At 49.7% G+C, this 15,590-nt stretch overlaps 1 protein-coding gene across 9 annotated transcripts in view; it reads left to right on the forward strand.

The window, feature by feature from the left end:
* Window positions 1–14,637, forward strand: part of NPRL3 (NPR3 like, GATOR1 complex subunit) — a 42,367-nt gene extending 27,730 nt beyond the window's left edge. For all 9 annotated transcript variants that reach the window (XM_058816256.1, XM_058816259.1, XM_058816255.1 and 6 more), the window contains 4 exons: window positions 13–142; window positions 7,626–7,815; window positions 9,020–9,212; window positions 13,971–14,637. In XM_058816256.1, coding sequence (XP_058672239.1) covers window positions 13–142; window positions 7,626–7,815; window positions 9,020–9,212; window positions 13,971–14,136 — 679 coding nt within the window. In that variant the 3' untranslated portion in view covers window positions 14,137–14,637. The remainder of the gene's footprint in view (window positions 1–12; window positions 143–7,625; window positions 7,816–9,019; window positions 9,213–13,970) is intronic.
* The last annotated feature ends 953 nt before the right edge of the window (window positions 14,638–15,590 follow it).

Raw genomic sequence — 15,590 nt, forward strand, 5'->3', positions numbered from 1 at the left:
TCTCTGCTGCAGGTACTCTCCCCTGGCAGATGCCTTCTCCTGTCAGTTCCGGGGTCACAACCTGCCCTCCATGCTGGCCAAGTTCTCCCTGCCCGTGTCCCTGGCTGAGTTCAAGAACCCACTGGCACCACCCGTGCAGGAGGTGAGCTGGGCACTGCCCTGGGCTCCTTGGGCACTGCTGGGCACTGCCCTGGGCTCCTTGTTCTGCTGTTCATAGGGATGGTGCTGCTCCTGGAGCACTGCCCAGGGCTCCTTGTTCTGCCCACAGGGATGCTGCTGCTCCTGGAGCACTGGCTCAGGAACCTGCTGTTGCACATTTACAAGTTCCCAGTTACTCTATTTCCAGCCTTGTGATTTATTGTTTCATGTCCTCGTGCCAAAAAGCTGTGGGGATGTTCAAGGTGACAGGATTCTGGAAAAGCACACTCCTAAAAGAAGTATTAGAATGTTTCTTTTCATGGTGTGATGTAGTAGGGAAAACTGAAACTCCATTTGGTCTGTCCCAAGCTGTTACCAATTGGTGGGGCTGAATCAAGTTTGTGGATTCCTCACAATCACATTTGATTTTATTCTGTTCCATCTGCTCCAAGCTCACAATCTGTTTTTAAAAGCAATCTGTCTTGGTTTTGCTGTAAAAGTGGAATTGTTAAAAGGCTTTTGGAGGAAGTAGGCTCAGCATGGGGTCAGCAGAAGTCCATGTGTCACTGCATTAGCTCCTGAGAGTAAAGAACTGTGTTAATAAAATATGGATTTGGGATTTGTGAGCTGTTTTGCTTGTGCATCGATCATGGCTTGTGGCATTTCTGGGAACTGGTGGAACACAGGAAGGAGCTCAATAAAGTCAGGTCTCCTGGCTGACTGTGCTGTGTTCCCAGATGGAGGAGCCTGGACTGAGGCTGTGGCAAAGGAAGCACAGGCAGAGTTCTTTGGCTGCCTTCTCCTGGTGTTTGTTTCTGGCTTTCAGACCTGGGTGCCTTGGTGGCTCCATGGCTTTAGCCCCTGCTCACATTTAGAGATTACCATCACCTGTGCACTCCAGCACAGCTGGGAGGGAAGAATTGGCTGTAATTGCAGGTTCACAGAGATGATGATCTGAGATAAAAATAAGTAATGATGTAGGTCTAATTCCAGTAGCATTTACTGGTCAGCTGCAACCTTGGGAGGCAGGGGAAGAGCAGGACTCCACTCTAGTTACAGACAAATAAGTATCCTGAAAATTGAAGCTGAAGTCATAGCATTAATTTTATTATAGCTGCAGTAGCTTCAGGAGACATTTTCAGTAATCCTTTTAAAATTAATTACTTGCCTTAATACTTCTCCTTCAATAGTTCTGGTTGTTCTCAGACGTCCTACTTTTGTTTAAAATACATAAATAAGTGTCTGTCACTTACTGCTGCAGTTATGCCTTGAAACAAGGGTGCAATAAATGCTCACCAGAGCTGATGGAGTGCTCAAGTGTTTTTTAGAGTCTGTTCCTTCCCCCTGCTGCTCACCTGTCTGTGGTGGGGTCCTAAGAATCACCAGCACAGCTTGCTTTCATCCTCCTTTCAGCCTTATTGGAAGGATGGAGGGTGATGCTGTGAAAAGTTTTGGCTTTTTGATAAAGCAAAGTGTGACAGTTCTTAGGGGAGTTTAGATTAGAGTGAGCTTTTATGTATTTTTGTATCAGTACATTTTCTTCTACTCTGATTTACCTTTGTAGGACTTCTTGTGTTATTTTTTAATTTTTCAGTCTTTAAGAGACATGACTCCAATCCCTGCCCTGAAGTGGTCAGGCTCCAGTTGTAATTACAAAATATCTAATCAATACAGCAATTTATCTAATGAAATGTGGGTGGGTTTTTGTTCCACTGTGCTGTGATAAAAGATGTTGTACTCTGAACTGTAAATATTGTCATAATGTATTCACTTTGCCTTTGAAAAAAATAGCAAAGGTGGGACTTCTCTCTGTACTTTTGTTCTTTGTGTGCACAGGAGGGGATGTGAGGGTTTTTAGCTTTAAAGATTTCCAGTGGTTTTCTGTTATCTGGTGCTTTTCATCAGGCTGAGAGCAGTGTTTGTGCCCCTGAGGGTCACTGTGCTGAGGGGCAGTGCTGTGGCAGGGCTGAATCTTCTGCAGAAACTGCTGTGGCCTCGTGGCATCCATGGCATCCATCCCATTTCATTCTTCTCTCAAGCATGGGATTGGCTCCCTGCTTTTGCCATGTGCTTCTGGATGGGTAAAGAATACAGGAGGCATTAATAAAGCCCTCCATAGGAAACAGGGGAGCTCTCAGAGCCCTTCCTGTTTTTATACAAAAATCTTGCTTGATTTGGAAGGGGACAAAGTTATTTTTGTTCAATGACCATTACATGAGTGGAATTCCTCACGCCCTTTGGGTAGATGAAAAAAAGTGACACTCATTTTTCTACTTGGTGTGCTGTGATAATTTTTGGCTGGTAGGAGATGGGAACAACCTGAGCAAGGACAGGGCTGCCCTAGGAGTGCATGGCTGTGTGCTGCTGCTGCTGTCTGCCTGTCAGGTAGGTGGGAGGTGCCAGGTGAGAGGTGAGTGCCAGGCCTCCCAGTGCTCTCAGTGTGCCCTGTGCCACAGACTGAAAGTCTAGATTGTGTCATCTTGATCTCTATTCTTGCCTGAGGTGAGGAGCAGTGTGTTGCAGTGGAACCCTGGTCAGTGTGTATCTGTTAGATGAGATTTTGGTATCTTTTTGGCTCCCTGCTGCTTCGCTTTCTCTGTGTTTCCCTGTGCCAGCAGCAGGGTGAGGATGAGCCCCTGCCCCCAGCTCAGCTGACCTCAAGACATCTCAGTGCTGTTGAGCTGAGACCCTGCTTTTCTTCCCCCTCCCAGGTGTGTGCACATGTGAGCCTTCCTCCCTTCCCTCTTACCTTTCCTAGAGCTCTAGCCTCTGTTCATTTAACCTGTTCCAGCTGCAGAAGGGTTCTGCCAGGTGAGCAGGTGGAATTCACTTGGGGAGGTGCAGTGAGCACAGAGTGAGGGAGGAGATTTCTGCAGAGCTTGTGCAGCTGTGGGTGGTGAGGGAAGCAGAAGCTGTTCTCCCCATTTCACAGGGAGTTGTCCCCATTGTGACTTGTCATGTCACCAGGACTTGCTGCAGTGCCTGGTTTGTCCTGGATGTCACCAGGGTGCAGCCACAGGGTGGGGAGATCTGTGAGCTCACACCAGAGGGAACTCACCTTCACTTTTGGTGTTTTTGCTGGAAGAGGAGCAGTTTGCATCTCCCCTACCCCGAGCCCAAAGAATCTGTCCTTGTTCTGCTGCCTCTGGCTGTTGCCTCATGTCCCTGTGCTCTCTTCCTGTGAGTGGCACAGCCGTGCTGTGAGTGCAGGGCACACTGGGCTGCAGCTCTGGGGCTGCTTACTGGGGTCTGCACCCCTTCCAAACCTCCTGGGAGAGCACAGGAGCACCTGGTGACCCAAAGCCTTCAGGTCAGCACTGTTCCCTGGCAGGATCTGTCCCAGGCAGGGGGAGGCTTTACCTGCTGTTCAGGATAAGGATTTCTTTGTCCAGCATCAAATTTCTTTACCCAGCTACTGTGCATGAAGGTGCTTTGCAAACCAAGAGTTAGGGATGATGATTGTGGCTTCCCCTTCTCTGCACTGTAACCTCAGCCAATTTATCTGCCTCAGAAGCTGCAACACCTCTGTGCCCTGCCTTGAAGAAACAGGGACTAGCAGGAGGGATCTTCTCACCTGTAAGCAGTGTTCCCAGGTGAATTAGGCATCCCATTTCCTTCCTGCACCTCCTTTATCATCATGCACATTGTCATTATTGTTGTGGTTCTTTAATTCTCCCTTGAGGGGATGTGGATAACTGCAGAAAAGAAACCCCAACAGATGGGAAAGCAAAGACAGCTGCTGCTGAACAAAATCTCTTTAACTTTTCACTTTTGTTTCAGTCTGGGAGTCAGGCACAGGGAGATGAGGCCTCTGCCTTGTGCTTGCTGAAAACATGTCAAGCTTTGTGCAGGGCTGATGGAAAATGAGGCAGGGAAATGTGTCAGGGGATGGAGTGGGAGGGGAGCAGAGCTGCCTGCAGACCCTGAATGGGCAGCTGTGTCTTCAGGGAGCCATGCTGCACATGGGGCTGCTCTGCTGCAAGACATCAGGGAGCTTTTGTTGGCAGAAGTAGGGAAATGGGATTAAGATGCATTTATATTCAGTTGGACTGGGTATAAAGTCAGGGGTTTAGCACAGTAAGTTAAAAGAAAATGTCATGCTAGGCCTGAATGGAGGGAATGGTTAAGCTGAGAATTCACAGCTATTAACTAATGATTAAAATGGCAATATTAGACAGTAAATGTTTCATCCTACATCAGGAGGAGTTTGCAGAGTCTGTTTCCTGTAAATGAGGGAGAAGTTTTCATAGCTTATGTGTTTTCCATGAAGCAGCATGGTTTGAATGCTAAAGGAAAGTAATACATTTCGGCAAACATCCCTGCACCCCAGTGGCTTTGAAGGTGTCATCATGCTGAGCCAAGGCAGCCCTCAGCTCTCCAGTCAGACCTTGAAGAGGATTTGTATCAAATAACTGGATAATCCAGGCTGGAGAAAAGGGGCTTGTGTGCTTCAGTAGGCAAAGCAAGCTGTATTTGCACTGTCTCCTCACATGGTGAGAAACAAACTGGGATTGAGTTCTTCTAGGCTGCTGTTCTCCCTTCCCTTTCCTGAACCTGGTGCTGCTCCCAGTTATCCTTAACTTTTTAGGCCTGGGAAAGAAAACAGCCTTAAAAAAATCCTTGCAGGAAATGTAACACATTTCTCAAGAGTTTTACAAATGGTCCCAGAGAATAAGGAATGCTGGATCTTGGGACTGAGCTTTCCTCTGGCCATCCTGAAGTGCCCAGCTGGGCTGATGTGCAGTGCTGTGTTTTTGGAAGCCAGTGCAGCCTCTCTGCTTGTGCCAGTGGGCACAGAGCAGGGCATTGTACCAGTGCCTTGCATGACAACAGCCTGGCACTGCTCTGGGAATGGCCCTGGGCTGCTCTGTGCCAGCAGGAACAAGCCAGATGTGGCTGCTGCAGACAGGACCCCCTCTGAGCAGGCTGGAAAGAGGCAGCACGGGCAGACAGGAAGCATGAAAGGAACACGGATAAAATTTAGATTGAATTGGTAGTTAAATTAAGCAACAGAAAATGTTTCACTTTATATTTCCATCACAGTCCTGGTGTTTCAGCCAAAAAAGGCTGGCTCTGGATTCCAGAGCACGACTGGGATGAAGTACAGCCCTGCCTGGAAAGCTGCTCCCAGCCCCTGTGGCTTCAGCAAGGAGCCCAGCTCTAAGCAAGTGCCCTGAGAGCAGGCACAGGGAGAACCCTGCCCCTCTGGGAAGAGCAGCATTTCAGCCAGCACAGCACAGGGAAACCTCTGCTCCTGCAGCCCTGGGTGAGCTCCATGGCAGCTTGGGAGCAGGAGAATGGAGGGAAATGCAGGGCTGGTGTCCAGAAGCACGGGCAGCAGAATGTGTTAGCAAAGCCTCTGCTAGAGCTGATCTGGGAAACACTTCTGCCTTTGGTAAGAAATGGGTCTGACCCTGGAGGAAGTGGGAATGGTGTGAGGCACTTGCAGTGGTGGCACAGAGCTCATCACACGGGCAGGGGCCAGTGCAGGATGCTGCAGCACTTGGGCTTTTTCTAGGACTGGGTTTTCAGAGGTACCAAATTCCTGCTGAAGTTTGGCTTGTACAGAAAAATGTCAGGGATCATCAGTCTCTGGTCTAGGGATGATCAAGTTTACTTCAGGATGGAAGAAGAGTTTCCTCTGGTTCTCAGGGTGGCCCCAGATCTCCAGCTCTCCCAGCCAGAGATGCACAAAGGTGTTTGCAGGGGCTGTTTGTGGCTGTAAAGCTGTAACACCTCTGCTGCCTGGTTCTGGTTCCACTGGGCCATAGCTGCTGGCTCAGGGTGGCTTTCTAGGTATTTCCATGAGGGTGTGGAGGTGATGGTGCATGTGCAGGATTAGACTCTCCATGCACATGGAGCTGCAACAAAAGCAATTAGCTATTTTTGTGATTCATGGAACCACCAGAGTGCCCAGGGGAGGCTGGTCTGGGTCAGGCCCTACCCACTGCTCTGTAGGTCTGGTAGAGCCTGTCTTCCTGTCTCCTTGGATTTTTCCAGGCTTGTTTTGTGCTCTGAAACGTGCAGACCTCTTTCATTTGCTAATCAGACGTGCCAACAGGTTGGAAATTTAAGTAAAATAAATGAGCCATCTTTCCATCCAGACCTGCATCTGGAAGGAAGGATTTCAGCAACATAATTGCTGGAGTAGACCTCACTCTTCCAGGCTGGCTTCAGATGTTAGCAAAACATGATGTCTTTGGTGTCTTTTGCCAACCTTCCTCTTCTGTAGATTTTCTGTTAAACATGTAAAATGAATTATGTCTTTTCCAAAAAATACATGTTTGAAGGTGATTCCAGAGAAAAAGTTTTGAGATTAAAATCCACTGAGCCCCCAGAAGTGGTAATCTCTGAAAAGACAGGGTGTGGGTCTGTCTGCAAACAGAGAGGTTTCTTTTGTGATTTGATAGCAGAGGAGGAACTGAGAATTACCAGATTTATGGAGAAAGGAAAATTATGTGGGCTGATGAACTTGGGTTTGGGGCTTTTATTGGGATTTGGCGAGTTACCCTGATGATTAATGCAGCAGGGGGAGCTTCCTTCTGAGCCTGAGCTCGTGCTGCCTGTGTTTGTCTCACCAAAACAGTGCTGGTTGCTATGAAATCCCCAAGCAGCCTTGTCAGTGCTTATGTTCTGAGCCCTTTGCTATGAGAACTGCCTGCAGTGATATGAAAAGGCTTTTCATGCAGAAATCAAGACACAATGATGCATTTTGAAGGCTCCTCCCAGATTTCTGAAAGCAGACCCTACAAACCCTTGTCCCTTGCTCTGCCCATGGTGCAGATCTCCAGCAGGTGTTGGGCAATGTTTAATGCATCTCATTGCTTTGGAGTCTCTGCCTGCCTGGAAACCCAGGTGCCTTTCTTAGCTTGGCCCTACATAGCAGAGGATGGTGACTGCATGGAGAGGGGACTCCTGGCAGCTCAGGCTGCTGTCCCCTGCCAGGGCTTGTGCTGCTGCTGCTGTTTCTGTATTGCCCAGCCCTGTCAGGCTCTGATCTCCAGGGCTCTCCCATGGCTGATCAGCAGTTTCCCACTTGACAGCAAAGGGCTCCTGGCCACATCCCCTGGTTGCTTCAGCTCTGCCCATCACCCTGCCCTCTCTCTGGCTCTCTAGAGGAGCCTGCACTTCAATCTGACCGTGTGGGATTAACCCTTTGGTGATTTATTTTAGTGGCCCTTGTGTAGAACCAGATCTGGAGCTGAGGCAGGGGCAGGGCAGGTTCCTTCAGGCTGTGCTGGTCAGTGCTGCATAAAGTGGATCATGAAAGGCTCCACTGCAGCCTCAGCACTCACAGAGGCTCTGGGTGTGAAGAAGTTTTGTGTCTGGTCACCTTTTTGTGACTGGAAAAGAGATAAAATAAACTCAGTGTGGGGCTAGCAGCATTTTCCACGTGCCTCCTTACTCACCAAGTGCACCCTCTGTGTGTTGTTTTCCTCCTGTATCTCATTTCCCAGGTGTTTAACCCCTCGTTTGTCCCCCTGCAGACCCAGCTGATCCAGATGGTGATCTGGATGCTGCAGCACCGGCTGCTGATCCAGCTGCACACCTACGTGTGCCTGATGGTGCCCCCGCAGGAGGAGGAGCTCCGAGCCCAGGACGAGGACATGCCCTTCACTGCCAGGGTGGGGGGACGGAGTCTGAGCACCCCCAACGCTCTCAGCTTTGGCTCCCCAAGTATGGGCACACTTTTCTTTGCTTTTCAGACTCCATCTCACTTCTACAGCTTCCCTTAGTGCTGCTGAGGGCCATCAAGCCTTGGTAGTGAGAATCTCCACTTCCTAATTAGGTCCAGCCTTTCCTAAATTTAGAGCTGGGCACTGGTGAAAGTCCTAGGGGCTGTTGGGCTTCTTTTGAGAAAGAAGTAATGTGGATGCCATGAGACAGAGAAACAGCAAGCGTTTCTCACGGCGGCTTGTGAGAAACGCCATTTCTCTCTCTCTGTCTCATGGCATCCACAAAGCAATGCTTTGTAATTTGCCAAATTCTCATCTGGTCCTGTAAAATATTTTTATGAGAGGTACTTCTCTGTTTTTAAAAGTAGCTTTGTCCTCTCTTGCTGCACTCAGAATTACCCCTGGTGTTCCTCTGGCAGATTTGGATTTTCAGGACAGAGAATTTGTTCAAGCAGCATTGGTTTCTGTGGGCTGTAGAGCCATCAGAGCCACCTGAAGAGACACAGAGCTGGCTTTGTTCTCACACATGATTGATTTCTGTTTGTGTCCCCTGATTTCTTTAATCTCCCCAGTGCCATTCTTCAGGGTGATTCCAGGAAAGCATTCTTTCAAGAGGATGAGTCAGATATAATGCTGAAATCACCAAACTTTCCTGCTTGGGCTGTTCTGAGCAGCCTTCTCAGAACACCACTGGGCTTGGATATGGTGAGAGATGCTCTGTACAACTTTGAGCTTTACAGGAGTCATGAATTAGGGCAGAAATCTTGGAAAGTGAGTCAGATGAGTCTGTGATCTGCTTTTTCTGGCTCCCTCACAAGAGGATATTGCTTCTTGGCCTCTCTGCCTGCTCCCACCTTCTGTGCTGTTAGGCTTTTCATGTTACCACTTCATGGTATTCCAGCACAGCTGTCTGGGAATTCTCTTTTCAAATGTTTTTTTATGGACTGTTTATGGTCTCCAGAAATACAGTTTTCCACACAAATTGATGACTCTGTTGAAACATTTGAATTTCCCATTGAGAAAATCGCTGTGTTGTCATATGACTAATTGCAGATTCATGGAGCACTTGGGAGAGCCACTTTCTCTGCTCTCCAGAGAAGAGGGATTAGTTGGAAAGGCTGCACAAAACAGCCTGAATTGATAAACTTTGCATCCTTATGCTGAGGAATACAAAAATTTCATGTGTATGTGTGTCTCTCTGATAGCCAGCAGTGATGACATGACTCTGACAAGCCCTAGCATGGATAACTCCAGTGCTGAGCTGATCCCTGGTGGGGACTCACCCCTCAATAAGAGGATGACAGAGAATCTCCTGGCAAGCCTGTTGGAGCACGAGAGGGAAGCCATCCTGAACGTCCCAGCTGCCCAGAATCCAGAGGATCTCCGCATGTTTGCAAGGTGAGCAGGCCAGGATGCAACCATTGCTGCTTATCCTCCTGCTTTATGGAAGGATTGGTGTGGAGTCTGAGCAAATCCTGTTAGCCTGTTAGGGCATTTGGAGGAGAAATTCTTTTGGGTTTGCTCCTGTATTTCATCTGTAATACAAAGTAATATTGGTGGCACAAGAACACTTGGTAACAGAGAGTCCTGGGTGTGTGAGGGAGCATCAGAGAGTAGGGGTGGATTTCACTATCCTGCCAGTTTTCCTTGTCCACACATGGCAGGCACAAAACTGCACAGCCTAAAAACCCATCTCAGCAGGCAAGGCAGAGACCCAGGGATATGATGCTGCCATTTTGTGTCCATTGGTATTTCCAAGCCAGCTCTCCTTAATTTTATGGTTTGTAAACTCCATGGAAACATGAGACACAGAGCCAGCCTGAATACTTTTACAGAGTGTCCCAAGGTGTGTTTAGCAGTGATGAGAGCTCACTGCTTAGCTTAGCTAAGCTGAAGGCATTAGGATGTGTCATCAGTAGCACACATTTTGTTGTTAGACATTTGCACTCAACAGAACCAGGCACTGTGTGGTTCTGCATGTGGTAAAAGCAGAATGACTTCCTAAGCAGCCATCTGGGAAGCAGGGATGGGGGGAAATACTTTTTCTTCCAAAGGATTTCAAAACTCAGTGGCATCACTGGAATGCAACTTCCATTGATTTTCATACTTGTGGAGCAGAAAGCCACCTGAGGCAAGGACTGCAGCTGTCTTCCATATTTTGGATTCAGTTGGTGATACCCTGAAAACCTGGTTCTTGCCCTAGGATGGATACAGGGAGGTAGCCCAGGGAAACTGTAATAGCAGGAAGATGTTTTCCTTGTCTGTGGCAGAGTACAGCTGAGGGACTTTGACAGAGCTCTCAAAACTTGTGGGTAGTTACTGCTCTCTGAATTATTCCTCTCCATCTTCTGCAACTCTTAAGAGAATATGCTCTGACTGGGAGGCAACATTGGCCTCTTGAGAACTCTGAAGTGATTTTCTCTTTATTACCAGCTAAGTCATTACAAAACTGAGGAAGGAAAGTAACAACAAAATCATATTTAATATCTTAAGACAGAATTTGTGAGGGACTCCTTGGACCAGTTCAGTGGTGATGCAGATTCTTAAGTTATCCTAGTGAGAGGAAAGGATGTGGTGATTGCTCCCCTCTGATACCCTCAGCTGGGTAAAAGAGCCATTTGGAAGCTTGGGAATTGCAGATGCAATTTTGCATGTGCATTTTCTTTGTGAAACCAGCTGAGTGATGTTTGTTGTGCTTTTACTCCTGCCCCAGGTTCTGCAGATCCCCAGGCCTTACTAGGTCAGAATTTCCAGTCTACTACAGATTGAATTGACAAGTGCAGAGTGCTCTGAGGCAACAGTGAGGGACAAACAGATTAACCAATAAATAAACAATAAACAGATGGGTCCTGTGGGCAGATGCTGCAGTGCACATGTAGGGATGTTCATGCCAGAGCCCCTTGGTTACTGCTGGTTTTATACACCACAACTTGTAGGTGTATTTTCTCTGGTTTTGTGTCATAACCATCAGAGATGAGTGAGTAAATCTGTTGCTCTCAATGAAAGAGAAAAAGCCATGGTGAAGCTGCCTGAAGGAGGTGATCTCCCTCATTACCCTCATGCAGGTACTGCTCCAGCCCTGCCAGCAGCTCTGCTCTCACAGCTGCCTCCAGAGCAAAGTGCTGGAAATGCACAACTGGTGCCCCAAATATCCTGTGGGATTTGCCCTTCCCAGGGTGCTGTGTGTGCACACACAGGGATGGGCCATTTCCAGCACAGCAGTAAAGCTCAGCCTGGCACATTCTCCTGTGCTGGTGCCTCTGAGTGCCTGTCCCTTGTCACACAGACAGCCCAGAGTGCTGGTGCTCGGCCAGGGCTGTGCACAGCCTGTGTTTGAAAACAGAAACCTTAAGGGGAAGTAAGGAATTACTAAAGCTTGGCTCCAGCATTGGCTGTATTAACCCTCCTGACATCGAATGGGAATTTAAATCCAAGTTCTTTTTGAGCTAGATCCCCAGTAATGTACACCAAGCCTTCCTCACTGCACATTAAGCAGTGCTTTTGAAGGCTGAGGGAGCTGGAGGCTTCACTCATGGCTTCTCTCCCAAGCCATGGGTGTGGAGCTGCTTTTAGGGTTTATTTGTCTTGCTCTGAGACTGGGAGGTGAGATCCTTCCCTCCCCTGACGAATGCTCATGGGCAGCACTGAGCTCTGGACACTTCTGCTCTGGTTTCAAGCAGTGCTGTGGCAGGGACATCTCCTTGGCCAAAAATAAGCTAATTCTATTTGAATTGCTAGTCTGAGAGAATTCTTTTAGTGTGTAGGAACACTCCAGTGCTGTTGGAGGGGCAGCTCTTGCAACTTGAGGAGGGGAAAACAGTGATGAGCAGTGGAAAGCAATAATCTTCCATCACTGCATCTGGATGTGCACATCTGTCACAGACACAGCTGTGCAGCTTCAGAGGGACTCAAACACAATGCCAGTGCCCCAAGAAGTGCCATCTCATGCTGATTGTGTCCCATAAATGTTCCTTGCCCCAAAAGGTGAGGGCAGTGCCCACCATCTCTGGAGCTGTGAGCCCCAAGGACAGTCTTGTAGATTCTAGTTGGACTTTTGGTAAAACCTCCTCCCTAGGAGTGTGGTGCAGCCCAGGACAGATTGCCCAGGCATCTGGAGGGATCTCCATCTTGGAAGGGTTTGAAAAAGCTCCACAGCATTAGCAATCCTGGCGCAGGATGTTGGGCTAGACTTTGGGGGTGTTTTCCAGCTGGCATTTTTGTGATATTCTTTAATATCCTCTCTAGCTTTTATTGGAGTGGAAAGTATTTAGTCTTGACCAGTTACAAATCCAGACTCTTTCTGAATATAAGATGGATTTATTTATTGGCAAACTGCTCAGTCTGTGCTGCTGTGGAAAGCCAGGTCCTACCATTTGCATGGGAGAGAGCTGAGCCAGGGTGTGAGCACATGGGCACAGGAGCCTGGCATAGGGGATCCCCAAAATCACTGTGAACTGTGAGGTGAGCTGTGAAATACAAATGTTTCTGTTCACACCAGTTCTGGCTTTGACACACCCAGCACTGACACTGTCCCTGTGAGTGAGCATTTCTCAGTGCACACAGTTGCCACTGGCCCAGGGGGATGGCCAGTGAGCCTCGTGTCAGCACCCAGTGGGAGACAGTGCAAAAGGCAGAGGCACAGCCCAGACACAGCAAAGACTGGAGCTTGTCTCTGCTGCTGCTGCAGGTACAGAGAGACAGCAGTGACCTTCTCCACACTGGTGCCAGCTTGAGAGCTGGCAGAGGAACAGCAGGAGGAGCTGGCAGGGAGCTGGGGCTGCCCAGCCTCAAGGATGTCAGTGAGGATCCTGCTCTGAGCTCACAGACAGCTCGTGGGGAGAGCAGGGATGTGGCAAGCTGGGAAGCAGAGAAACACCAGTAGCACTGGGCTAGAGGTGAAAGCTCTGCAGTGGGACATGTGATGGAGGGACACTTGTTGCACAGTGCCTCCTTTGCAGCCACCTGTGAGGGTGGTGGGTGACAGGAGTGCCCAGCCTGAGCAGCAGGAGGAGCCAGGCAGGTGTTGGTCCTGCAGGGAAAGCAGGAGCTTTTCTCCATCCTCCAAAACAGGCCAGAGTGCTCCAGTGGATATTGGGAATATTTTGAGAGGTGTTCTTGCATGGGGGCTGTATGAATGGATTGGAAAACAGATCATGTCATCTCCACTCATTTTATAGTCAGTTGGCATGAAGCTGCAGCTGGGTAATGGAACATGAGCAGAGGCTGCTGGAGCACAGAGTGATGTGGAACACTTGTGCAGGCACAGCTGGCTGTGGAGCTGGGAAGGGACTCTGGGCCCTCCCAGAGTGGGGAGTATTTGAGTCACAGCACGGCCGTGACACTTGGGAGGGTGTTGAGACAAGAGGCTGAGCAGCAAACTCAGGCTTCATGTGGGGCTGCCTTGGTGTTATGGCTCAGAGGGAAGGAACTCTGGGGAGGGGTCCTCAGCCACTGGGGAGTTCTGCTGTTTGTCATGGACCTGCTGTGACTGACTGTGCAGGGCCATGGTTTTCTGATGGCTGTAGCAAAGGGGTATCTCTGCTTTGTTTAACAAAGAGAATAGGGAATTTAATATTTTGAGCTAGGGCTTCAGGGGATTTGTAACTCCCACAGCTTCTCTGCGCTGCCTAGCACCAAAATTTCCATCTCCCTGTTGTGACTGCTCCACCCAACCCAAGCTGCCCAAACCCTGAGTGCAGGACCTGTAGTTACAAAGCCCCTTGGGCTGCTGTGAGAGAAAACAGCTCTTAAATCTAAAAGGCAGTACAGGTACCCAGGCCCCTGATGCTGTGACAAAGGGCAGTTGTAGGCTTAGCCAAGAGAGCACAGAATAAATCTGCCGTGTCCTGACTTCTCAAGGCTCATTGGCACTTGTGTTTGTTCACTTTCTGGAATTATAACTAAGTTGAAAATTGACAGTCTTGGGAAATGCCCCAGACTGGGAAAGCTCTTGATCCAAGGAGAACCTTGGCAAAGCCCCACAGTGGGCAAGTCCCATCCTTTTCCAGGGGATTTCTGTGCTAGGCATGATTTAATTCCCTTTTCATGCAGATGAGGGACATAACCCAAACAACCTTGTGATTTGCATGCTATGGGGGAGGAGACCTTGGGGGTGCGGTATGAGTTTGAGCTGCTCCCTTGCTCTGCCCCCTGCAGGCTGCTGCACTACTTCCGCGGGCGGCACCACTTGGAGGAGATCATGTACAACGAGAACATGCGGCGCTCGCAGCTGCTGATGCTGTTCGACAAGTTCCGCAGCGTGCTGGTGGTCACCAGCCACGAGGACCCCGTCATCTCCGTCTTCCAGTCGCTCCTCAAGTGACTCTGCTGGCACAGAGGGAGGAGCCTGCCATGCTCTCCATGCTGAGAGCTTAAAGGATGCCTGAAATCTGCAGGAGGTGGTTTCAGTTCTGTCTAGCCATGTGACACACAGCAGGTTTGTCCCTGTCTGTGCCTCGATGTCCCAGCTGCTCCCCCGGGGCTGCTGCAGGACAGCACATGCTTGCTCAGCCTGGATCCCTGCCCTGCCACACCCACAGCCCTTCCCAGGCATCCTCAGACTGGGACAGGAGGGTTCTGCTGCTGGCAGAACTTTGGGGGGACACTGGGAGTGCTTCCTGTGCCCTCCAGCATGGGACACTTGGCCATGAGAGCCTGTCCCCATGGCACAGCATGCATGGCCTTGCTCCAGGGCACAGGGCAGCTGGCCTGGCTCCTAAGGAATGACCCTGGGCACACAGGAGTTGTTTGATCTCACAGCAGCAAGGACAGGTGGGAAGGCAAAGTATCACAAGTAAACATGAAATCATGAATGAATGACTCAGTCACTGTGTCACAGCTCATTCTTTCCTCACCCCAATGTCCTTATTCCCAAGTGTCTGTTGGAGCAGGGCTGTCACCAATGTCCTTATTTCCAAGTGTCTGCTGGAGCAGGGCTGTCACCAATGTCCTTATTCCCAAGTATCTCTTGGAGGAGGGCTGTCACCAAGCAGCCTCAGTGTTCCTGGGTTTCCATGTTTCCCAGTTTGTGCCTGGGGCTGGGAGCTTGCTTGTTGAGCAGGACTGAAAGGTGCTGGCCAAGCTGACAGTTCAGGGACGTGTTCCACCCAGAGGCTGCTGCTGAGGGCACTCAGGCTTGTCCCCCAGGGCTTGTTTTGCCCCTCCAGTCCCTGTCCCACAAGGATGGCTGTGGCTGCAGACAGGGATCCTGGCCTGGGTTAAAGCTACCCAGCAGGACAGTGAGATACAGAGCTGTGTTTCCTGCTCTGCTTTGGGACTGCTCCTCCAGCCATGCCAGGGCCAGAACAAGAGGCAAGAGCCCTGGGACATGCCAGGGCCTGGGGACAGCAGGAGCTTGTGCCAGCTCACCCCTGCCTGTGTGAGGCTGGAGCTTTGCCCAGAGCTGCAGGATCTCAGGAGCAGCTTCACCTGCCCACACCAACTGGGTGAAACTGGGAGCTTTAGCTGACTTACCTTCCAACAAAACTGGGAGCTTCAGCTGACTTACCTTCCAACAAAACTGGGAGCTTCAGCTGACTTACCTTCCAACAAAACTGGGAGCTTCAGCTGACTTACCTTCCAGCAGCCACTGGGGGAGCTTCTTTAGGGTCCCTTCAGTGAGTCTGGCCCTGCAGCTGCAACAGGGATGGTAGGGAAGAGCAAAAAACCCAATCTGATTTAAAAATCAGGTCAACACCACTGTCGGCCCTGTCTAAACCAGCCCCAGCACCTGAGCATCAAGGTGAGCTACTGCAGGCAGAAAAAAGGCTGCCCAGA

This window comes from Ammospiza caudacuta, chromosome 17, assembly GCF_027887145.1.
Source record: "Ammospiza caudacuta isolate bAmmCau1 chromosome 17, bAmmCau1.pri, whole genome shotgun sequence".
Taxonomy (NCBI): Eukaryota; Metazoa; Chordata; class Aves; order Passeriformes; family Passerellidae; genus Ammospiza; species Ammospiza caudacuta.